The sequence below is a fragment of the Dermacentor variabilis genome, chromosome 9 (genome assembly GCF_050947875.1).
Source record: "Dermacentor variabilis isolate Ectoservices chromosome 9, ASM5094787v1, whole genome shotgun sequence".
NCBI lineage: Eukaryota > Metazoa > Arthropoda > Arachnida > Ixodida > Ixodidae > Dermacentor > Dermacentor variabilis.
Window position 1 is genome coordinate 147,020,813 of NC_134576.1, and position 25,844 is coordinate 147,046,656.

Sequence of the window (25,844 nt, forward strand, 5' to 3'; positions counted from 1 at the left end):
ACAGTCCATCCGGGGTAACAAAGGCAGTTTTTCGCAATATCGTTTGTCAACTTTGATTTGCCAATATCCGCTCTTAATATCTATGGATGAAAAATACCTGGTTCGCCACATTTGATTTAATGAATCATCGATCTGCGGAAGCGGATAAAACTCTTTTTTGTGACGTTTTCAACTTTCTATAGTCAACGCAGAACCGAAGCGTTCCGTCTTTCTTTTTGACCAGGACGACCGGCAACAACCAAGGGCTTTGGGATGGTTGTATGATGTCATCGTCAAGCAATTATTTCACTTGTGCATTAATCACGTTGCGCTCTTTCACCGATACGCGACAAGGCAGTTGTCGTATGGGACGAGAATCATCATACGTGATTATTCGGTGTCTCGTCATGGGCGTCTGGCATACCTTAGAAGAAGATGTGAAGCACTCCTTGAACCGAAGTAGCAACTCCAGGTACAACTCACGCAGCGCTTTCTGCCTTTTCTCCGAAAGGTCTGAATTGATGTTGATATTGCTGAGTGTCTGAGCTGGGTTGTCCTTTGTCATAGACGCAAAGCATTCAGCAACGTCTGCTATGGGCTCAGCGAAAGCGATAGTACTACGACAAAATAGGTGCCGATGTTCCTGGGTGAAATTCGTCAGGAGGAGCACAGAACGTTTGAAGCATAATGAGACTGCGGGCTGCACATACATCATGAGTCAGCATAAGAGAGGAATTGCCCTCTGCAACTGCTTCGCCGTCACGCAGATTGTCGCATACGACCACTACCATGACACTTGCATGTTGTGGTAAAGTTACACTGGCGGCGTAAACCCGAAGCGTATTACGTCAGCAAATGTCGCGGCTGTTCGCTGCTCTTTCTGTCGAAAAAGTCATTGTGTTCTTCCGGAGGTCTATAATGGCACCATACTCTCGCAGAAAGTCGATGCCCAAGATGAGGTCCCGAGAATATCGCGGAGTATAAGGCAGCTGGCTGGAAACGTAGACCAACGAATTTGTACTCTGACCGTGCACATGCCCAACGGTGTTACGATATGCCCGCCAGCAGTACAAATTTGCGTTCCAGACCAAAGCGTGATAACTTTTCTAAGTTCCATCGCTAGTTTTCTGCACAAGATTGAGTAATTGGCACCTGTGTCCAATAATGCACTAACGTGGTAGCCGTCGAGCACAGCAGGTATGTCTAGTGAGAGTCTGTCACAGAGTTTGGCTGCTGTTGTCGTTGAATCGTGCTCAATAGACCGTGCTCGCGTCAATGGGAGGTCTTCGGAAGGGCGATTATCAGTGGCCTCGCCCCCGAAGGTCGTTGTTCTTAGTTTTCCCGGCGAGGGCTTGGTGATCGTCCCTGCGCTGCCATTGGAGGGCTTCTATGAGCTGGGGAAGATCGCCTGGGGGACAGCGAGTGCGACTGCCACCATGGGAACAGTGCCATACTCTGCTGGTTCAGGTATTCTTCGATCTCCCTAGACCTTTCGCCATATCTGGGCCTTGCTGAATCTGTGGCAAAACCTTGCAGTCCGAGGCGGTGGTGTGGGCACTCACGGTATACGTGGCTGGCTTCTCCACAGTGATAGCACAGAGGCCTTCTGTCTGGGGTACGCCAGACGTCAGATTTCCTTTTGAGCGGGTGCCGATCCTCTATATGTTGGATCGGTTGCACTGATGGGAGCGGTGGGACGTATGACGCGGCGTAAGACATGGCGGGGACGAAATTGGTCAGAGCAGGGACAGGGACTCGCCCCAAAACTTCCGCATACGACGGCCGCTGCAACTGTGCTGTCACAGGCAGTGCAGTGCTGCTTGGAACGGGACCTTGGATAGATTGCTGCACTTCATTTCTCACGAGGGCAAAAATGGAACCCAGTGTGGGCCGAGGCGAGCAGCTGAGCCGTTGAAGTTCATCACGCACCACAGAGTGGATAAGGTCTCAGAGAATGTCCACGTTTCCAAAGGCAATCGCATCCATCAGTTAAGCAGCATTCGCGTGCCTGTCATACGGAGCTGAGTGCTGGTCCAAAGGTGAAGTAGCTTTCAATTGCCTTTCATAGAAAGCTGAGTGCTGGTGTAGCATCTTTTCCATCGTGGGGGCTTCGGTCAAGAATTCAGCCACTGTCTTCGGCGGGCTTCGAACAAGGCCAGCAAATAGCTGCTCTTTAACTCCCCGCATTAGATGGTGCAGCTTCTTTTTCTCTGACATGGTTGGGTCCACCCGACGGAAGAGGTGTGTCATATCCTCAACGTACGACGTCATGCTCTCATTTGGCACATGAATGAGGGATTGGAGTGCCCGTTCGGCTCGTTTGCGGCAATCAGCACTGGTGTATGTCTCCAGCAAGGCACGACGAAATTCAAGCCACGATTTGATGAGCCCTTCTCGGTCCTCATACCAATTGCGAGCACTGTCCACCAAGCTGAAGTAGACGTTTCTCAACTTTGCCGCGTCGCTCCATTCGTTTATCTCGGCAACGCACTCAAACTGGGCTAACCAGTCTTCTAGATCCTCGAAGATATCCCCGTGGAACACTTTCGGCACTCGGAGATTTCGCAGCAGGTACTGAGTTGCTGTTGTGGCCATACCTTGCCTAATGGTCGGTAGAGACGTCAACGTTCCTTCCACACCGGTCTGTGAAGGCGTCGATGTTGTTGCGGAGAGAAGAGCTTGTTGTGGAGAGATGATCTTGTTGCAGAGAGATGATCATGTTCCAGAGGCAATTCTCGGATTTTCCTGCTGGCCTGGCGAACAGGTGTGTTCACTAGTATGGGACTGGTACTCCTGCTACCAGGAGGGGTTTGTGGCATCGGATGAACCGTACCCCACACCTCCACCAATTTTGTCACGAAAAGACAATTGAAGATGTACCCGGCATTGGCGAGACAGACAGTTGTACAAGATGGCGTGCAAAAACTGAAGCTGGCATCCTCAGCCTCCACTTCAGCGCCCGTCTCTTGCCGAGTGCACGTTCCCGTCACAACTTCTTTCTCAGCGCTGGCTCGTGACACCTAGCGGCAATATATATATATATATATATATATATATATATATATATATATATATATATATATATATATATATATATATATATATATATATAAAGTAGAACTATGTCTATTTGGTGTAAAGCACAACAGACACACATAACACAGTACTATTACAGTAAAATCTCATTGATACAGTACTGCGTAATAGATTTTTAAAGTCAATACGTTTCTTTTTCTTTTCCTGGTCAACGTCCCACAGGAGCGATGTATTTTCATAAGTTATTGCGATTGCAGTTTCACCTGAAATTGGATAATACTGTTCCGGTGCAACCAAGAGTGGCACCAGTCAGAAGATGATTTGACGTGTAGAGGTGGAATTAGTCTCGACAGCCATCTTGTTTGTGCATTTTGTGTATAACTGATGAGCTATGTCAATGCTGCTAAATAAAAGTACGTTGGCTGCGGTTCATGTGGCGTTAAGTGATGCTGCTCTGCATAAGGTGTTATGTGCAGCATTGTCATTCGACTCCATATGAACCTTTGCTATTGAGTTTGTCACTGATTATGCCTATTTTCTTACTTTTTGGAGCTTGCTTTGGATAATACAATTTATTTTCCAATTCCCCTGAAGATCGTATCAATGAGACTTCACTGTAAAGGGTTCTTAGAGACAGAAAATGCAAAAATTAACGAACTTACATCCTATGAAGATCCAGAAAACAGAAAATTTCGGAACAGCTGCTGCCAAAATATTACTGGGTGCATTTTTTGGCTAAGCAGGCACACAAACCTCTGTAATAGGTAAGCAGAGCTAAGTAGAGTTTGGATATCATGTGCTCCCTTAAAAAAAATAATGGCATACCTACCTCAAATTTCCTAAGCATGTATGCTTTTTAAAAAATTGAAAGCCACTAAGCGACTAACAAGACCTCTGCCTGCTCATGCAGCAGGGTTCTTGTAGAACACTTGGCAAGTTCTGGAGAGTAAAGAATGACTTCCCTCTTAATTACAGGAGCTTTCAAGCAGGCAAAATTCTAGAGGGCCCTACTACGCAGCCTGACAGCAAGTTTGTTTACAAGCATGGTGAATTTGAAACTTTCAAGAAAAAACTAGCATAACAACGATGTTACCCACTCATAGTCAGAGGAGAGGTCTTAATCAAATGGCTCTGATTTGCTCTGTTTCATGCAGAGTCACATCATGCAGACAAGTACATGCACCTATTCCTGATCTATAAGTGTACAACCATATGCACTCACCCACCCTGGATGTAATCAAGGAAAGTGGCCTGCTCCCTGACTGTGAACGAAATGAGCTTCACCTGCAAGTGCACACGATGGAACTCAACACATGGACGCAGGGGCACAGCCAGGGCACATGCCCCCCCCCCCCCCCCCCCCCTCTTCCACCAAAAAGAATTCCTGGGTACGGCCCTGCATGGGTGCCCTATCTTGTAGCCACAAATAACTCACCACACCAGAGTTTTTGTAGCTCTTTTTCTTGGCCTGCTTCTTCTTGTTAATCAGCTGAAAGAAACAATTTCCAGGTGTGAGAAAAGACTCTAGCAGGTTGGATATAATGCACATCACTGCAAGGTCATGGCATCCTGCTGTGTCACTAACTCAGCAAAATTGCACTGCTATGCCAGATGTCGCCAGCCTGTTACGTCTACGCTACAGTCCCATCTACACTCCAGCCATTACTCCTTGACAGTTGCAAAATGGCAAACCACACCATTAAGTGTTAATGGTGCCGCATGTCTTGTATTGGACATAAAAGTACACTTTAGTTGACACTGTGTCCAGGGTGTCAGAACAAAATGTTTTTCGTTCTGGTTTTAGCTTTGTTCTACAGAAAAAAGTTGCATGCTGGTTATGCTTCGAAGCGAAACAAAAATTATTCGTAATGGTTCGTAATGGTTTTGATTTGCATGCAAAAATTTTCAAAGCAAAGTAACAATAAAAACGGTATTTATTTTTCTCAATAAGCAAATTATGAATTTCGAGATCATACTCAGTGCCTTGAGTCAAGGTACTGAGCACGATCTCAGCAGCAGCACATCATCAAGTGTACTCGTTGAAGTGCGAGACCGCTGTTCTGATAAAACGAACTTAAACGAACATAAACAAACAATAAAACTTCACTAACAAGACGTTCTACCGATAGAAAACAAAATGATAAGCTCTTCAGTGCGCAAGCGCTGGGTTTTGCTACGATGCCAATCTGCTAGTGCACCAAGTGGCAGGCTTAGATTAGTGGAGCGCTCGATCGGCTATTGCTCGCACTACCTCGCCCGATATACGCGCTTATGTGGACCCATGGGATATGTTGGTTGTTTAGGATTGCCGACTTTCCTCTTGAACCGAAAACCAATAAAAGATATTTCAGTTTCACTCTAAACCAAATTAATAAATAACATTTCAGTTAAGTTTTTGTTCTGGCCAAAAATATCCTTCTTTTTTCGTTTTTATTTTTGTTCCGTTTCAACACACTGACCATGACAGAATATCGTGTTTCCACTGATGAATGTGCAAAATGCCTTAGGTCAGCTGTGTACTGATGGTTTCCTGTGCGAGAACCTTCTCTATAAAACCCTACAGCTCCAATGATATCATAAACAACATCTAGCGCTTGTGCCTGAAACAGACTGATTCACCAACTGGATTCATGACATTTGTGAAGAATGACCAGATGACCTAACTAGAATAAGCTTCTTTTTTCAAAAGTGGTGCTTGGGCTGATCTGGTAGAAAACACAATGTGGGCTCTTTTGCAAGACTGCTGTACAAAAAAAAAAAAAGCAAGAACAAAAGAAAATCACTGTATTCAAAACGCCAGTAGATCCCTTGTTCTGTGGGAATCAATGTTATGCGAAGCAGTGTGTGGGGAGCATACCAAGTTAACGAAACAACCATGAGAGCATCAAGACGTAGACGGCTCTTTCATGACCTGCATGAGATGCATGTCATGACCTATCATTTATGTTCGTCATGCACTCTTGTCATACTATGCCAGTTTTGGTGCATACCAAGTAAATGAAACGACCATGAGAGCACCGAGACGTAGGCAGCTATTTCATGACCTACATGACACACATGTCGTGACCGATCATTTATGTTTGTCATACACTCTTGTGATACTATGCCTATTTTGATATATACCAAGTTAATGAAACGACCATAAGAGCACCAAGAAGTAGGCAGCTGTTTCATGACCTACATGACATACATGTCATGATATTCATGTCATGACCTATCATTTATGTTCGTAATACACTCTTGTCCTACTATGCCAATTTTGGTACGCACCAAGTTAACGAAACGACCATGACAGAGCCAAGACGTAGGCAACTAGACAGATACTGTCAAAGTGGTAAATGTTCACCAAGAAATGCTTTGCATTTAAAACACTTCCAGCACATGTAATTGTTTTGCACTACTGTGGGTGAATGCACGGTGTGCTCTCAACAATTGGCCTCATGCAACCTAAATTTGCGCATGCGCTCTTGGAGCATATGGCTACTGCACGAGCATCACACTAAACAAGCACAGGTCATGGGCTTGGTCCCAAGTGGCAGCCATGCTGTACTTGCTCATTTCTATCACATTACCTATTAAACAGAAAGAAAGACAAGATCACTATCCCCTTCTAATTAATTGCAATGCAACAATCCTATAAGGGCTTCTTTTGAATCGGTGACTTTTGCTCCTTTGGCATTTGCTCAATAGCATATTGAGAACAAGGCAACCAACCACTTTGGAAACTGAAGGAGACAGCTGGGACGAAATCACACAAGCATCTTGCATTCTGAATGTTCATTGCGCTCCCGATTAGTCAGTGCTGCGCTTTACTCAGAGTTCACCAGCCAGGTGAGGCGAGAGTGCAAACTGAACACCACCTACATAGGAGGCAAAATAAGTGTTCCAAAAGCAAGATGCTTGCACGATCTTCCCCTGGTCTCTACTGCATGCACAATGCAAGCCACATAGTACATTTTACAGCAGTGTTCAACCCAAAGCCAAGAAGACATTGTCGCACAGAACCAGAGTCAAGAAGGCTAGGAAACATAGCTGCACTTGTCAAAACCGCAGCCACTTTCCTCTTCGTGATTTTACTAATGCTCCCACACCATGCATCATGCTTTAAAAAAATGGATGGCACATGCTTTTTTTCGTTACTTTGGATCATCTTGTCTTGATCATAATGTCTGGGCGAAAGCAAATTCTCCATCTCTAGGATTTTTGTAACAAGCTTTAGCATAGCTTGCCCTAATACCTCACATATTCTTACAATGCCTGTCTAGTTGTGCCAAAATGAACTAGAGCCAAAGTCTGAAGGCTAGTGACACTTTTCACATCCCTGTCACTGCACAACTTCTGCAACAAGCAGCAATCACAAGTGTCAGAAACAGTCGTCTGGTAGGGCTGGTAGGTAGCAAGCTCGAGTCTGGCTACCACTTTCGGACGGTGCGGTCCGGGTTGGCGTTCGCACACGCCAAATGGGTTCGGTATAGGTCGGCCAATGATTCGAAAACAAGGAAGGCACGGCCGGTGCCGAATTCGCAACCGCCCGTTATCAGCTTGGAACACATCTCGGTGACTTCTAATTGAGGCGGAGTGTGCGCACTATCGTGTAAGGGGCATTAAACCCCGCTTCTGGCTCTCGCTTCCGAGGTGCGAGCGGTTCCAATAAACTGGTTCCATGAGCATGTACGTAAACGATTTGAGAGCCTAACTGCATCGCATATATTGAGACGAGCATGTATTGACGCCCTCCATGTGACTCTCCACTTAAGTACAACCCTGTAAAGCCCCATCTATCATATATGCTAAACAGGTTTGATACTTTGAAAATCACATTTAAGCATGGGAAACAATGCACAGCCTATAATGGTTCGTAGGATAAAATTCTCAGCAATGGACCAGCTCGGAAAACCTATTACTAATTAATTGCTATACTAATGATGTTATAACTAAAATAACATTTCCTTTTTTTTTACAGATGGCTAGAAATAAAGGCGCACAAGTAGTTCTAATTTTACTTGATGTGGAACAGTGTTTAGGAATTACAGGGACGACTGGGTCAGCAGTGTATCAAATCCGGGAGGCTATGTCCTTGGTAATATGATGTCGCAGCTAATGGTAAATTCAACATCCCTAAATTTTTTGAACTCTACACTGCTAGATGGATGCAAATTATTAAATGAATCAGGTTATTCATGCTGCTTATTCCATTGTTATGCATTTTGCTTTTCTTCAATGGGAAGCAAACTACCAGGCATTCTATATCTTCATTTACATTCACTCGCTTTTATTTGATGTTAGTGCCACACAGCCGCTTTTGATCGCAATCGAGCTCGATCCAAATCGAAATTCTCGACCATGATTGGCTCCCTCCTGCAGCTTACACAAAGGAGCCAATTGCAACAGAAATATTCAATCCAGATCGGGTTTGATCGTGATCAAAAGTGCATCGTGTGACACCCGTATAATGTTAAGGTGTTGGCAAGCAGAAAATGTAGAACACGTTGAATGCTTCACTTGTTTAGGCTCATCAGTCAGCTGACTCAAGATGCCCAGTGTACACTGCATCCGCTACCCTAAAAATCCTACTAAGGGCCTCATTCCCCGTATTTCAAGCTAGGCAGCCCTGGTACTACGTACCTTGTACTCATTTGCTGGGCCTGGTCCCTGGGAAAGGGTGCGCACGTTGGTGTGGAACTCCCCGATGAGGTCATGGCTGGAAGACATGCTGGGATGCAGCACAGTGTGCAATAAGGCTGAGCATAAGGCAGGTGGATGCAGAGGACACTCACCCTCCGTCGAGATCCCAGTCGTAGCAGGCCACCCGAAGAGTCCGGTCATCATCACCGCCACTCAGCTGACGCATCTGGATGGTAAAGGGTCGCCATGTTGGGTTCAGGTTCCTTTTGACCACCTCAGTGCGGAACACAGCCGTGTAGCTGTTGTCCTCGCTGACGCGGCAGAACTCCAGGAAAGGGTCAGACTTTCCGAACCAGTCCTTGCTGTCTAACTTCTTTCCCTGCCACTGCATGTCAATCACCCGCTGCGGAAAAAACAGTTGGCAGTGAATTATGGCTAGTTCACATTATTTAATGATATGTGAACGCATACATACAGATAGGTGTTATGGGTCCACTTGACAGGCTCTCCCCTACCCAACTCTCCCATACATAGAGGGAAGAATACATTGAGTACAAATAGGAAAAAATTTAAAAATTAACCACTGTGCCCATATTTTGTAACAATGTTTTCCATTTTCCAGACAGACTGAGCACAGAGATGCACATTAAAGTGTATTTTGGAGACTGAACAAGGAACATTTAGAAGAAAGCCCACATTAGTGCCTGCACAAATGGGCACCCATGTGATGCCTCGCAAAGAAAAAGGTGCAGAGCAGGGAGCATGCCATGTTTTCCCCCAGATAACAGTTTAGTGTCATGGTGTACTTCCATGGAAATAGGGCTGACATTGCATTTCTTATCCATCAGGTTAAATCAAATCTCTTTCACCTACTTCAGTGGTAGTAAATTCAAAATTATCACACTGTTGCAGCACTTTAATAATACACATCATGCCTTATTAAGGTTGCAATGCATTTATTTATTACACTATGTCAAACTTAAAAAGACAGCTGGTTATTTTTGTGGCGACCAGAAGTGGCCTAACTTGTTGCATGTGCCAGCAACTCAAAACAGGAATGAAGTTTGAAAATGTAATCCTTACAACTGTATATTGTTGTACCCATGCTTATTTTGCCCACATTTACAGTTGAACCCGGAGATATCGAATTGGAAAGGGATACCAAGAAAGTTCTATATATAGGGAATTCGATATATAAAATAAAACTATTATACAAATTTAAGCAAAGCATGTCTGGGTTTGACTGTAGTACAAGTTTAGTAGGAAATAGTAGCAAATGCATAATTTTGGAATCAACAATTGTTACAAGTAGTTGTGTTGTAACTATAGACTGCAGCATAATATTTAAAGAAAGTTTCTGTATTAGGAATACATCTATTCTGGCCAATACCTGCTTGCCTATATCTTGTGCTATGTATTTTGCGCTTTCTCCCTCGACATTCACTTACACTCAGTGCATCACAATGTTAGCGGCCACTCGCGACAATAAAACAAAATTAAAATAAATAACAAACGGGCTTACCTTGCAGTCAAGTACCTCTTCAACAGTTACTGAAATCAAAAGATGCAAGCCGTTTGGTGGTCACATTACTGGGCCCTTCCCTAGGGTTTAGACTCACATAAGATGGTGCCACAGTCACCAGAAAGTCCCCTGAAATTGGACGAGGTATAGCTTTCAAAGGGTTACTCAAGCAACAAACAAACTTCAAGCAAGGCAGTTATTTCTGTGTCTAAAGAGATTCGGCAACAGTGTTGCATCAACTATAGAAGAATGTATAAACATAGTCGGGGCAGTAGATTATCATTGCTGAATAGAAAACAGGGTCTGTCCCTTGCATTTGTCCTATCTCTATGCTGCTCCTTTATTTAGCTGATCTACCAAAGCACAAAAATACAGCCTGATTGAAAAGCAGGCTATATTATATAGATTTACAAATATCAGAGTTGTGTGCTTTGCCATGCCCACAACTTCCACATGCTTTACGCTGAGGTAATGAGTTCCGTTCCTACTGGAGGCACAATTTATATTAAGGCAAAAGCCTTAAGTGGCTCAACCCCTCAACACAATGTCCAGTCCAATAGTACACAAACTACCATCATCAGCAACGGCTCATACCTATAAGCAAGCAAATTTGCAATCGCTCATCCCTCCCGTAATGCAGAGGCGACAAGCACTCATCAAAAAGAAGTGTACGGTGTATACATTCATTGGAGTCACACATGCATGTACAGAAATGTGACGTCTAGTCGAGCGGTACAAAAAAACCACCTCACCTTCTCAATGGCTCATACCCCCGTAAGCAAGCAAAACATCCAATGGCTCATAACCCAGTTAAGGCTGAGGCTACAAGCGCTCAGCAAAGTGAAGCGAACAGTGCATACATTAATTGAAATCACCCATACAACACACAGAACAGCGTAGGTTTCAATCCCCTGCTGAGAGGATGCAACATAAAGTAAAAGAGAAACGTCGTTGCCGTGAGTCTGTCCCCACTATATGAGTATGCGAAGTCACAGCTAAGTGTCAAAACGAGCCGAGGAAGCCGAACTGCGAAAGCAGCAATGCAACGATGCCAGACGGCACATTACCAAGTGTGCACAGAAGTGCAACATGTTGCCGAATTTTTTCTTCTGCTTTCATTTACATTTTGCTTTATGAAGGATATCAGTTTACTGCAATATTTACCCCAATACATAATTAGTCTTATAGTTCAATAACAAGACAGTTAATTTCCTTCCTGCTTTTCCTTTGTCTGTCGGCTTATTATATAGTTGTAGCTTCCACAGAACTGAGGTGAAACAGTGAAACCTCAGTTCTAAGTATGAACCAACTAGCCCTCTATCAAGATCTTACTTCCACAAAAAAACTTTTGCAGGAATGTTTCGGTTTGGATTACCTCACGTGCAAATATTTCAGACATGTCACAACTCAAAGAAATATTTGTGTACTGAGGAGCTTGATTTACCACATAAGTAAACTACACAGGGTGGCATATATGAACACACTTACGTCAGCTGTAGCTTGACCTGTCTTCCCTGGTAGGCAACCAGTTCACCCAACGTGGAAGCGACCTGACCAAGGAAATCCTGTCGCATGGAAGCATGGAAACAGTTTATGTGGCAAACTGTACCACCAGGTGATGCCACAACTGATTTTCTGTTGTCGTAGTTAACAAGTATCGCTCTTAATCTCTGCTAGCCAGTTGTCATAATTTCACAGCCTATCAATATTGAGCTACTAGATAGGAACAGGATGCTTAAAAAAAGAAAAAAAAATAGATTCTGACAGCCCATTTAGCTTTCAAACAAAAACCCAGAACCCAGAACACAATGCTCTGTGCATGGAGTTTGCAAGGAGGCTTAACAATTAAAAAATTCCACAGCCGCATGCATTCTGGGGCACAAATAGCAGTGATTAGCGCTGCAATAGTAACTACTTTAAAGGCTGCCATAAGGCATGAGATGGCTCGCTATCAATGTCAAAGAATTAAAATTAAATTATGGGGTTCTACGTGCCAAAACCACTTTCTGATTATGAGGCACGCCGTAGTGGAGGACTCCAGAAATTTTGACCACCTGGGGTTCTTTAACGTGCACCTAAATCTAAGTACACAGGTGTTTTCACATTTCACCCCCACCGAAATGCGGCCGCGGTGACCGGGATTCGATCCCACAACCTCATGCTCAGCAGCCCAACACCATAGCCACTGAGCAACCATGGCGGGTAAATGTCAAAGAACACACCATGTAAAAGTGCACAGATATATGGAGACACTGTTCCACACTGGATGTTTGCTTCACTTTGTTAAGCTCACATTTTTCACGCTTGGGTTGCAAATAGTGTAAAACTAATTTTTCGTGCTCCAGTCTCGCATACAAGTACTTTTAAAAGTGATTCAAATGTTTTTCTTTAAAGTGAAAAATTCTGGGAGTATGAGGTTAAAACCAGCTCAGGTACTAACAGGTGACACGCTGTGGGCTGTTGGGACACACAACTTTCATGCATCCCCTGATATTGTTTTCCCCACATGGCTCTCGTTTCCTGTAAACTGGCTTTCCCCCCGTAGCTAATGGGTGGGTGGGTATGGATAGATGGATGGATGGACATCCAACCCTTTAAACCCTTTAAATAGGGCGGTAGCTTACACCACCTAGCCATAACTAGTAATATATTTAGTGGAAGGTGAAATCTCACTCTTGCCTTCCTTGATTTTAGCCATCAATCAGATAATAATGGTTTGGTTATTTCTGCCTGCTTGAAGTCTATTTTGCCTCCACTGCCCCTAAACCTCGATGCTTTGAAAAAATCTGCCCCGTTGCTTTGAGCTGTAGGGTTAAACTATTTACAGAAAAGCATCAGCCGTTCAGCTGTTTCCTCTTTCACTCCACGTGCACCGCATAACATGTCTATCCCTTGGTGCTTGACTCGGTACGTCTTAGTCCGCAGTACTCCCATCCTAGCTTCAAACAACAAAGAGCTTCCCTTAGAATTATCATAGATATTTTCTCTGGCAATTTCCTGCTTGAAAGTTCTATATGTTCCAAGTGCCGATTTCGTCTGCATCCCTGTTTTCTACAGACCCCACTCTGTTTCTTTAACCTCTTTCTTAACCGATGTTTCTTCGTTTGCCTCCCTGCTGCTGTTCAAACATTCCCTTGAAAATTTTCTGGTTCGCTTCCTCCATTTTGTGTTAACATTCCTTATGTACAAGTAACGGAAAATTTTCCTTGCCCACTGCTTTCTTGGCATTTCTCTCAATCGCTCCTCAAATTCTATCTAGCTGCTAGCTTTCCTGCCCTCGAATGATGTCCATCCCATGTCACTCTGTACCCCCTGATTTGGTGAATGTTTGTGTGCTCCCAAAGCAAGCCTACTTACTCCTCGTCGCTTAATTTCCAACCTTGCTTGAACCTCAGATCTCATACGCAGGACTGCATTGCCGAAAGTCAGACTAGGAACCATCATCCCTTTCTAAATCCCTTTCACCACTTCGTACCTATTGTAATTCCACAGTGCCCTATTTTTCATCACAGCTGGATTCCTGCTACCTTTAGTCGTTCGATATTTTTCATGTTTCAATAGGTACACAGCCCCACTGTTTATCCACACGCCAAGATATTTGCACTTATCCATTACCTCTAGCATAACCTCCTGTATCCTATGCTCGCTACCCTGACTATCATTAAAAATGATAACTGGCAATTTTTCATTACTGAACTTTAAACCTAATCTATCGCCCTCTTTACTGCAGATATCCACAAAACTCTTCAAATGTTCCTTGTTGTCTGCCATTAGTACTATACCACCCGCATACATCAGTTCTAGTAATGACTGTTCAATCCATTTTCCTTGCTTGAAAAAGAAAGGTTGAAGCCAAGTGTGCTCCTCTCTAATTTGGTCTCTAATCCTTGCAGGTACAACATGAACAACAAAGGTGACAGCAGGCACCCTTGCCTAAGCCCCCACTATACCTCTATAGGCTCAGATACCTCGCACCCCCCCGACCCCCGCCCCCCCGAGCGTAGCCCCGCTAACGCCACCTAACAACGAGGTTACTCAGGCGCGACAGGGAGTAGCTTCTTCCTCTTGGACTTGGGGCTGACAAATGGCGTGGACCTTCTGCATGTGCGCCGCTCCACACTTGTTGGGACCGTCCCGAGAAAGGCTGAAGAGCACAACACCGGAATGGACGAACACAATCATGCGAATGCGCCACTGTTTACATGACCACACATGTGAACGCTACAGCCAGAACAGAACTGGCAGAACTTTCCAAGTTAATCAGAAAGCGTAAGACAGCTGACACAAGAAAGTATAATATGGATAGACTTGAACATGCTCTCAGGAACGGAGGAAGCTTAAAAGCAGGGAAGAAGAAACTAAGAATAGGCAAGAATCAGATGTATGCGTTAAGAGACAACGCCGGCAATATCAATACTAATATGGATGAGATCATTCAAGTGGCTGAGGAGTTCTATAGAGATTTATACAGTACCAGTGGCACCCACGACGATAATAGAAGAGAGAATAGCCTAGAGGAATTTGAAATCCCACAAGTAACGGCGGAAGAAGTAAAGAAAGCCTTGGGAGCTATGCAAAGGGGGAAGGCAGCTGGGGAGGATCAGGTAACAGCAGATTTGTTGAAGGATCGTGGGCAGATTATTCTAGAAAAACTGGCCACCCTGTGTACGCAATGCCTCATGACCTCGAGCGTACCGGAATCTTGGAAGAACGCTAACATAATCCTAATCCATAAGAAAGGGGATGCCAAAGACTTGAAAAATTATAGACCAATCAGCTTTCTGTCCGTTGCCTACAAAGTATTTATTAAGGTAATCGCAAATAGAATCAGGAACACCTTAGACTTCTGTCAACCAAAGGAACAGGCAGGGTTCCGTAAAGGCTACTCAACAATAGACCATATTCACACTATCAATCAGCTGATAGAGAAATGTGCTGAATATAACCAACCCTTATATATAGCTTTCAATGATTATCAGAAAGCGTTTGATTCAGTGGAAACCTCAGAAGTCATGGAGGCATTATGGAATCAGGGTGTAGACGAGCCATATGTAAAAATACTGAAAGATATCTATAGTGGCTCCACAGCCACCGTAGTCCTCCATAAAGAAAGCAACAAAAGCCCAATAAAGAAAGGTGTTAGGCAGAGAGATACTTTATCTCCAATGCTATTCACAGCGTGTTTACAGGAGGTATTCAGAGACCTGGATTGGGAAGAATTGGGGATAAGATTTAACAGAGAGTACCTTAGGAACTTGTGATTCGCTGATGATATTGCCTTGCTTAGTAACTCGGGGGACCAATTGCAATGCATGCTCACTGACCTGGAGAGGCAAAGCAGAAGAGTGGGTCTAAAAATTAATGAACAGCAGGTTGCCATTATCCCTCAAGAGATAAGTGTATAACAGCCGTGTCTTACCAGTACTCACGTACGGGGCAGAAACCTGGAGGCTTACGAAAAGGGTTCTACTTAAATTGAGGACGACTCAACGAGCTATGGAAAGAAGAATGGTAGGTGTAACGTTAAGGGATAAGAAAAAAGCAGATTGGATGAGGGAACAAACGCGAGTTAATGACATCTTAGTTGAAATCAAGAAAAAGAAATGGGCATGGGCAGGACATGTAAAGAGGAGGGAAGATAACCGACGGTCATTAAGGGTTACAGACTGAATTCCAAGAGAACGGAAGCATAGCAACGGCAGCAGAAAGTTAGGTGGGCGGATGAGATTAAGAAGTTTGCAGGGACAACATGGCCACAATTAGTATGTGACCGGGGTAGTTGGAGAAGTATGGGAGAGGCCTTTGCCCTGCAGTGGGCATAACCAGGCCGATGATGATGATGACATGTGAACGATCAGACGTCCGTGTCTTGCATATGGGCAAACATATTCGCTCGCTATCCAGTCATGGTGAGTCGGCCTTGCTCGATTTGTCGTGCGACCATCGGCATGTTCTATCGGTAATAATTTGGCTGGCTATAGATTGGTGCATAAAAGGCGCAATAAATGCCCTTGTGATTGTCTGCACTACTGTGTTGTCGTTCCTTTGTCCCTGCTGAGCAAGAGCAAGATCCCTGCTGCATTTGAATATGACACTGGTTAAACAAACTCACATCATTTCAACTTCAGTGTGTGCAACGCTGACTTGAATACCTGGCCTGACGAGACAAAACTTTTAAACAAAGGTTGACACATCAGCACCATCAGGAGGTATTACAGGGTGTTTCAGTGAACACTTCCAAATTTTTAAAAAATTGCCTGTGGCAGATTGCACAATCCTGGTCCATGAGCTGGTCTACAACGATGAGGCAGACATTACGTGCAAAAAATTGAAATACATGATTGATCATAATTAACAAAATTCACTAATTAGGTTTTTAACTAATTACATTATGGCATATATTCCAATTTACATATTCTAGCGAGTAAGACTGCAAGGCATATCCACTTGAAGAGAAACTATTGGATATGTGTGGATGACACCACTTACGAGATATGTGCCGGCAAACTTGCTATAAAAATCCACTGTCATACCACTTACTTTCTTAAAGGGCCCCTTACCAGGTGTGGCCATTTTGAGCTGACAAGTGCAGAGCATACAATGTGCGCCAACGATTGTGTTTGCAAAGTATTACGTGAATACACGCCACAGAATGGTCTGAAATTTCAATTTGAACACTGTTTTCCCTTCTCCTCATGGCCGCTGCGCTACAAGCTGGACGGTGACATACTCGCGTCCCTGCGCCTACGTACTTGGGTCTGCAGTGTGACGTCGCTCGTGGTGACGCGCGACTTCGAAAATTATTCAAGGCACCATCTGTTATTTGTGTGATCTGTTGCTTGAATTGATGAATTGAAATTGAAGTTTACAGAAATAATAAAACACAAACGGAATGTCTGCATGTTTTTTGTTTTACTTTGCACCAAAGCAACAGAGATGTACTTCCGCTTCATCTGCTTGTTCCCACAGTCGTGCAGTCATGTGCGCAGGTAACGTAACTATGCCATTTTCTACTGTGTTGCAGCGCGTGATCATGCTCTGTGATCCACTTGTTCTGCCTCTGTATTCATGGAGCACTGAATTATACCGCTAGTCATGTGACCTTGTGCACAATGCGCAAAATCATGCACTGCATGAACGGGACAACAGCTCATGCGCAATGCTGTCAGCGGAAGTGCGTAGCGCCGAAAAAAAAAAGATTAAAAAAAAGAATGAAGTCGGGGCCTGTGAAGTGTGTCACGCAATCCTTGAGGTCCGGTATGGGAGAACGCAGGGAAGGAATTTCGCTTGCGAAGGCTAGGCGGGGCGAATGGAGAGAGTGTCTTGCTTGGCAGTGGAGTTTGCTTGCTTAAATCACGGGCACTGAAATATTTCTATCTTAGCTATTAATGAGCCGATTTGAAAAATTTTTGTGGCAGAACACTCCCTAGAAGACATGTAACAACTTGCAGCATATCACCAAAATTTGCTATGGGGCCTGGCGAGGGGCCCTTTAACAAAACATTGTTTTGTGTGTTGAAGCACAATAGTAACTGGGACGCCAATACATTTCTCCGCAAGGTTCAGAAATTAATATTTTGAAACTGGTGTCATCCTGAGATATTGTTTCAAGCGGACCTGCCTTGCGAACTGCCTGGTTAGAATTTGTAAATTGCAATATATGCCATTCATTCTTTCTATCTATAATAGAACTGCAAGCATAAGCACTATTAAAAATAACCTCAACTTACCGCCATTAGCTTCTCGCCGTAATATATCCTGTCAAGCTCTGTTTCATAAATTATACTATCATCCCGTGCTACGAAATGATTTAATTACGCCACCAACGTATGTTTCTCATCGCATTGATCATTCTCTCAAAGTAGGGTTTGTATTGTGCCACACCAAAAGTCTTTTTCAGTCATTTCTTCCGTGAACATCTCAGGAATGGAACCATCTTCCTCCAGACATTGTTACTAGTACTGATAACAATGCCTTTAAAGTAGCACTAGCTAATATTGTATAAGTAGCAGCTATTTTGTATTCACCAAACATTATTACTGTCTAGTCTTCCTAACCTGACTTTATGTTCATTTCATTTGTACCTTAGCTAACATTGTATAATATCAGCAATGATTATTTCTTTTTTTTTACTGTAACATACTGCATTCTTGTAACCTTTTGAAACTGTTCATACCACTCCCCTCTGCAATGCCCCCTAGCCTTAAGGGTAATACAAATAAATAAATAAGGTAATTAGTTAAAAGCTAATTTATGAATTTTTGTTAATTAGTCGATTATGCATTGCAATTTTTTGTGCAAGTAATGTCCACCTCTTCGAGCAGACCAGCACATGGACTAAAATTGTGCTATATGCCACAGGGAATTCTTTTCTTTTTTATTTTTGAAGTGTTTGCTGAAACAGCCGGTATGAAGTCCTCAAGAAAATGCTGCTTTTTCAAGAAGGAAAACACAGAAGACATGCCCATGCAAATGTTGGAGCTGCTGTTCTGAAGTGCTTCACCTTCAAGCATTAATGAACAAACTTTCTTTCTAAGGCACATGTCACTCAAAAGAGGTTAACATTGCCACTGCTTGTACGTTAATGGTAATGTAGCATAAAATCTAGCTAATCTCACAGCATGTCAGGAGCAGTAAAGAAAGGAAATGTTACTGGTTGAATGCAAAGGTGTAAAAAAAAACAAATGTGTGTAACACTGACGGGCTTGAGTACTCGGACAAATATTCACATGCAAACTGTGTTTTTTTCAATCATTACAGCACTAAACAAGCCTGAATAACTTATATAATGCTATGTCTTTAATTGGGCACTCACATGATTCTGGAGATTCACGCTCTTGCTGTCAACGTCGTACCTGCACCAAGAAGATGAAAGACAAGTCTAGCAATTTTAATGCGATAGAATTAAGGGCCCCATGTCACAGAAAATCTGGTGTCCGACTCCGGTGCAGGAATCCCCATGGGCGAAAATTAGCGTATATATTTAGGTATGTGTATATGCCACACCTTGCTATATGACATGCGGTATATGCGGGTTATGTTGCCACACCATTTTATCACTAAAGTTGCTCATACCTTGTCTTACATTCTTGGCAAAGTTATTCCTCGGAGCTTTGAGAATGACAGCCCACAAACAAATGTCATGAAACAAGACATCGACAGCAGTTGCCTTTTATGTTAAATCTTCTCAGACTGAAATACTAAAAGTGCTAAACAATAAAAGAAATCTGAAAATGATGTAATGTTTTTGGCATGGCTGTGCACCACCTCCGGGTCCGGGCCACGCAAGAGGCCGCATTTTTATGAGATAGGTCGACTTCATGCATAGCATTCACTACCAGTGTTTCCCGGTTAACAGAACAGTTGCATAAGCTGCAGTTGCTGGGAAGCATGAGAAGCAGTCAGGGGTCTTAGAAAGCTAATGTGTATCACTCTTACAGGCGAAGCTTAAGCATCCTCCAAATTTTTAACTTTCCCAAGCAAGCAAAATAAATATATAGACAAACAAGCTCTTACATTTTAAACATGAGCTGCTGGCGTTCTTCAAAGTAGTAGTCCACTAGAAACTTGGTCACAAAGTTTGGGTCGAGCGTGTCGCATACCGTTTCCGTGCGCCCAACCTGGAAACAGAATGGTCAGTAGCTTCCTACAGTCATCACCGCTGGCTCTACTTACCTCCAACCACTGGTCAGTGTCACAGGTCCGCATGAACAAAACACACATAGGGTCGGACTTCGAGAGGAGATCCTTCTGCTTGAGATGTCTGCAAGGAAGAGGCTAATTTAAGGCCACAGTGCCTACCCAATTCCTCTCTTCTAGCATAAAATTTATGTTGTAGTGCAACTAATACTCATAAAATTCTTATGGGGAGTATTCACTCGACAGTACTCGGCTAGCATTTGGCTAGTCAAGACTGCACAGGGCACACATGTTTTAGCAGCTCCTTCAGTTTGACAGAAGAGAGTCTGATCCAGCCCCACTATGTCTGCCTTCACCACTGTTCGTGACATTATCCCCGGCTGGTGAAGCACCATCCTGGTGCTGGTTGTGGTCAAAATGGGTTATCACAGTTGTAACGCTTGAGGCGGGAAACGTACGTGTGGTATTATCTGTAGCGACTGCAATCCATTTGTTGCCTTTCGTGGAAATTGGAAAGGGGCCTAGCAAGTCCAGGCCCGCTCGATAGAACAGTTTGGTAGGAATGTCAATTGGCTGAAGGACACCAGTAAGTTGAGTTGCATATTTCTTGCAGTGCTGACACAGGTCATAACATGTTACGCAGCAGCAAATGAAACGATAAAGGCCCTTCCAGAAGAAACGTTATATGCGATCATAAGTTCTGGAGACGCCTAAGTGCCCGGAAGTTGGGGAGTCATGAAACTGGATGAGGACATCTCTGCGTAGATGACGCGGGACAACTAGCAGGAGTTCTGTGCCATTCGGGTGCATGTTGCGACGGTAAAGAACGCTATCCTGAAGCAAGCACATGTTGAATGAGGAGTCGAGGGTGCCGGATTGCAGACGGTCAATAAGAGAGAGCAACTATGGATCTCTACGTTGTTCATCGGCCACATGAATGAAGTCTGTGAATGCCAGGACGTAGGTGTCGGGGTCTGTATCAGTGAAGTCGGATAGTTCAACGGGGTGATGAGATAGGCAGTCGCTGCCAGTGTATAACTTGCCAGATTTGTACGCAACTGAGAACGTGTACTCCTGTAATCTGTGGGGAGCACCCGCCTCCATTTCCTCCCACGTACCCGCGTCGTCCCGTTCGCACATGGCGGACAGGTCGGGCCGGCGTAGACAAGAGAGAGAGGCACTACGCACCCTCCCTTTCTCCGTCGCTCTTGTGACATGCGTACCCCTCTCCCCCCACGCGGCTCACGGGAAAGGGAAACGTATCCAGCGGGCGAGGAGGACTTCCCCTTGCAAAAAGGTAAAAAGGCATAAAAGCGCGCCACCGGGGGAGACGCTCTCTCTTGGGACGCCGACACCTGGACCGCCTGGACGAAAGCACCTGCCACATCCCATGAGTGACCTCGTTTGTCTGACCCACCCAGACAACGAGGCAAGCCTATTTACTACTATTACTGAGAGGACGTCCCTCTGTGAGTGTTCGCTATTGCTAATAGCAATAAACGTTAGTACCGTTGACACCGGTGGTTGCCTTATTCGTTCGAACCCGGCGTAGTCGTGATTCCCGCGCTACGGGTTGGGAGTACCACGAAGCAACTTCGTGGGGCTAGATCCGGAGCTCGCCTTCAGCCCTAGCCGCACGCAGAGTGGAGCCCCCACAAATCGTAATGCCCAATGGCCAAACCTCCCTGTGGGGTGTTTAAGTGTTGAGAGCTAGCAGAGCACATGGTGGTCTGTTATGACCACAAACGGCCATCTATATAGGTAAGGACGAAATTTCGTGACAGCCCGGACGAGAGCTAGGCCGTCCCGCTCAGTAATAGTGTAATTCTTTTCCGACTGTGACAGGAGGCGACTAGTATAGGCTATCACACAGTTAGCTCTGTTCCGTGTTTGGGCGAGGATAGCACCTATGCCATGGCCACTTGAATCGGTGCAAAGCTCTATTACAGTAGCTGGGTAAAAATGAGCTAGCACAGGTGGTGATGTGAAGGCAGAAATCAGCGATGCAAAGGAAGTCGCTCGGTCTGCGCCGCAAGAAAAGGTCGCATCCTTTTTGAGGAGGTCCAAGAGGGGTTGAGCAACGTTCGCGAAGTTGAGAACAAAGCAGTGAAAGTAAGAGCGGAGCCCAAGAAAGCTGCGTCCTCAGAACCTCGGAACTGGCAACTCGCGGACGGCACAGACTTTTTCAGGGTCTGGTTGGACACCAGTAGCATCAACCAGGTGTCCAAGTAATTTGATCTGGCAGCACCCAAAAGTGCACTTATAGGAATGTGTTGAAAATGGCCGACAGTAGAGGGAGGTGGCTTTCAAAGTGGGGCGAGAAAACAATGACGCCGTCCAAATAACAGACAGGCCGATCACTCAACACTGCATAGAAGAGTGTCCATCACAAGTTCGAAAGTTGCAGGTGCGTTACACAACCCAGAAGAAACGACCTTAAATTGGTAGAGGCCGTCGGGTGTGATGAAAGCGATCTTCTCGCTGTCATGGTCATCGACGGCAATTCGCCAGTATCGTGAGTGGAGATCTAGCGATGAGAAATATCTGGCACCATGAAGGCAATTTGCCAGTATCGTGAGTGGAGATCTAGCGATGAGAAATATCAGGCACCATGAAGGCAATCGAGTGCAACATCAATTCGAGGGAGAGGGTACACATCCTTCTGTGTTACCCAATTGAGGTGGCAATAATCGACACAAAACCACCAGCTGTTGTCCTTCTTTTTCACAAGCACGCCAGGGGATGCCCAAGGGTCTATCACATCTTTGTCAAGCATTTTCTCTACCTCCTTTTGGATGACTTGGCGCTCAGTGAGACACTTGGTAAGGGTGCTTGTGAAGGGGTATGGCGTCTCAAGTCTCGATGCAGTGGGCCACGACATGTGTACGGCCTAGTGGACTGTTCTCAACATCAAAAACGTCAAGAAAATAGGACAGCACGAAGTGCTTCACTTTGGGAAGGTAAGAGGTCGCGGGATATCATTTTGTTCAGAAGCGCCTTGGTTGGCGCTGGTATGACAGGTTGGGGCATGGTTTTATCGTCAGCAGCTGAATGCAGAAACTGTACATTCTTCCAGCGGTAAAAGTTTGGCGAGTGAAAGTGCTTGAGGAAGAATATCGGCCGAAGTAGAAAAGTTGAGGACTGGAAGCATTGTTCTGTTGTAGGCAACAACCACTATAGTGTGAGGAAGTGTGATTTTGTGTGAGAGGATAAGATCTGTGAGGAGAGCGACCATATAGTCACCATCAGTTACTGGGGGAAACGGTGACAGAAGGACGTAGATAGCAGCCTGAGCGGGTAGTCTAAGAAACTCCACAGAATGTAGGCGAGTGTTATGCGATGCAGCGTCATCAGGACACAATGGCAGCTCAAACCGCAAAATGCCAGTAGAACAATCGATGAGGGCAGAGTGGGCAGTCAAGAAGTCAATACCAAGAATGACATCATGTGGGCAAGCGTCGAGAACAGCGAAGAGAACTGAAGTGTGGTGGCCGGCAACACACGTGGGCAGTGCACATACCAAGAACCGGTGTTCGGGTGCCGTCAGCTACTTGCACAGAGGAGAGACGGCAGGTGTCAGCACTTTTCGTAGACGGTGTTGGAGCGTAGAACTCAACAGATATGTGGGCGTCAGTATCAATGAAAGTAGTAGTGGTCACGCCGTCGATGAGAACACTGAGTAAATTGCGTCTTGAAGTAAGGGTCAATAGAGGTTTTTCGGTCTTTGTCGTCAATGCAGCACCACCTCCCGGAGCTACACTGGCTAGTTTCCCGGGTGGTGGCCAGAGTAAGCAGGGGGGAGGGAGAGCGAGGGCATTGAGGGGAGCGCGACTGGCGACTCTGAGGTGACAGCGATCGGCTAGACTAGTGTCCTGTAGCGGCAATATTGGTGTATGTCAGTGCAGAGCACGAAGATAGGTGGTGATGTTCACGGGCCGGAACGTGGTCGTCGAGAAGAGACGTGCTAGAAGACGGGCCACAATAGTGGCGGTGGTCACCGGGGAAGCTGGGTTGGCAATACCGACGAGTGCGGCAGTGGCAGGCGTGAAATGTGGTCGACGCGTGAGCAAGAAAAATAGACTGGTCGATCATCTGGCTTCCTCCACTCAGATGGGTTTCTGTAGCCGGGTGTGAACCGGGCAGCGGAAGCAGCAGCAGCAACAATTGAGGTGGTGTAGTGTTCAGTGTGAGGACCGGAAGCGCACACGGGCTGAGGTGCGTGACAGGTGGCTTGTGGAATGCCCATATTTGCAAACTCTTGATGGACGACAGCTTGAAGGAGGGATATTGTCACGAAATGGTCGTGAGCAGGTGCCTGATAAGTGGCTGAAGCCATAACTTCAAGCTCCTGGCGAACAATCCTGGTTAGTTTATTAGGCGTTGAGAACGAAAGGAGCATCACGGGATCTTCGCATGAGGATGTCGCAGCCACGTTCGGGAGTCTGGTAAAGCAGTGAGTAATGCACCTACATTTTGCTTGTTCAAATCGACAGCATTCTGTTATGATGGAGTCAATCGTGCTGCAGTGCTTACACATGAGTACGTTGAAGGCATCGTCAGCTATGCCTTTCAACACGTGGCCAACCTTGTCCTCCTCTCGCATGTCTTTGTCAATGGTGAAGCACAAGGCTAGCACGTCTTGGATATATGCAATGTACGATTCCGTCGACGTTTGAACTCTGGCCGCGAGTTCGTGCCGGGTTGTCATTTGTCGTACGACTGATCGTACATCATCTGCACATCTGCAGATGATCTGCAAAAATTTGCACATCATCTTCTCCTTGCAGACATCCCAACTTGTCAGTGCATGTTAAACCACACGCGAGCTGTGCCCCATAGGTAGAAAATGATGTTGGCAAGCATTAGCGTCTCACCACACCTGTGGTGCTTGCTGACGCACTCATACAACAGGAGCCAATCGTCAACATCATTGTTTTCCGTACCGAGAATGTGCCGGGGTCAAGGGGACGCGAAAGGACCACGGTTGCCGGAGCCGCAGGCGCTGGCTGTGATGACGGCATACTGTCTTCGGCCATGGAGACGGGAGAAACGTGGCATCCGCTCCGAAGATCCAGGGCCAGGAGGAATAGAGCCCGCAACCTCCACCAAAAAGATGTCACTGGGAGTATTCACTCAACAGTAAACGGCTAGCACTTAGCTAGTGAAGGCTGCACAGGGGCACACAGGTTTTAGCAGCCCCTTAAGTCTGACAGGAGAGAGTCTGACCCAGCCCCACTGCAATATCTTTGTCTTTCTTCGCCACTGTTTGTGACAATATTTAAAGAAATTGGACTGATGTGTTTATTGTCCCAAAGCTGCTACACTGTGGGCTATAATGGACGCTGTAGTGGAGGGCCATGGATTAGTTTTGACCACCAGATGCTTTATTGTGCACTCAAATATAAGCTCATAAGCATTTTTGCATTCTGCCCCCATTGTAATGAAGCTGTGGCAATAATTGAACCTGCAATATTACATAGAACGTCACAGACACTTAGTTTCACCATAGTGGGTGGATAAAAAGAACTGAAAAGACGACATACCGTAAAATCCCCAGATAGCCCATCTAAAATCAAGAGAAAATCGAGTGAAAATATGAGGTGGGTTAAATTTCAGTGTACCTACAGGAACTAGCACATGTTGTATTATAAAACTAGAAAATCTTGTCAAAAACAGGGGTGGCTATCTTTCGAGGGTGGGGCATATTTCGGGATATTACGGTAGTTCTCTTTATTAGTTAAACTATACGGTATGCTATTAAACTCACAGAACACAGTATGTCGTGGTGAAGAACAAAATTAAAGGCTCTACTTTAACTCATTTTATTTGTAAAATTTGGCATGGAAAAATCTAATTTTGGCACTATGAGGAGCAATGTTAAGTTGATCATTCATTCTCTGAAAAAAACATTGTGCCCAAATTTTTAACTGCCAATCATGTCAAGGTTAGACGATATCTCACACTCAAAGTGATCACTTAGAACACAGAAACAAATTTATGCGTTGAGAAGTTGACTCAAGGTACACTCTTTTGCCTACTACTC

General features: G+C 45.0%; 1 protein-coding gene and 1 pseudogene across 6 annotated transcripts in view; both read right to left on the bottom strand.

Moving 5' to 3' along the window:
• Positions 1–25,844, bottom strand: part of LOC142557785 (copine-8-like) — a 54,429-nt gene that overhangs the window by 20,623 nt on the left and 7,962 nt on the right. For 3 of the 6 annotated variants that reach the window (XM_075669899.1, XM_075669898.1, XM_075669895.1), the window contains exons 2-11: positions 19,838–19,925; positions 19,679–19,782; positions 18,978–19,017; positions 11,651–11,727; positions 10,260–10,291; positions 10,163–10,191; positions 8,793–9,043; positions 8,641–8,728; positions 4,451–4,504; positions 4,238–4,299 (exon numbers count right to left, since the gene is read on the bottom strand). In XM_075669899.1, the coding sequence (XP_075526014.1) occupies positions 4,238–4,299; positions 4,451–4,504; positions 8,641–8,728; positions 8,793–9,043; positions 10,163–10,191; positions 10,260–10,291; positions 11,651–11,727; positions 18,978–19,017; positions 19,679–19,782; positions 19,838–19,885 (785 nt within the window). In that variant the 5' untranslated portion in view covers positions 19,886–19,925. The remainder of the gene's footprint in view (positions 1–4,237; positions 4,300–4,450; positions 4,505–8,640; positions 8,729–8,792; positions 9,044–10,162; positions 10,192–10,259; positions 10,292–11,650; positions 11,728–18,977; positions 19,018–19,678; positions 19,783–19,837; positions 19,926–25,844) is intronic. The other 3 variants (XM_075669900.1, XM_075669901.1, XM_075669897.1) reach the window with 2 other exon arrangements.
• On the bottom strand, positions 11,879–14,090 carry LOC142557912 (uncharacterized; annotated as a pseudogene).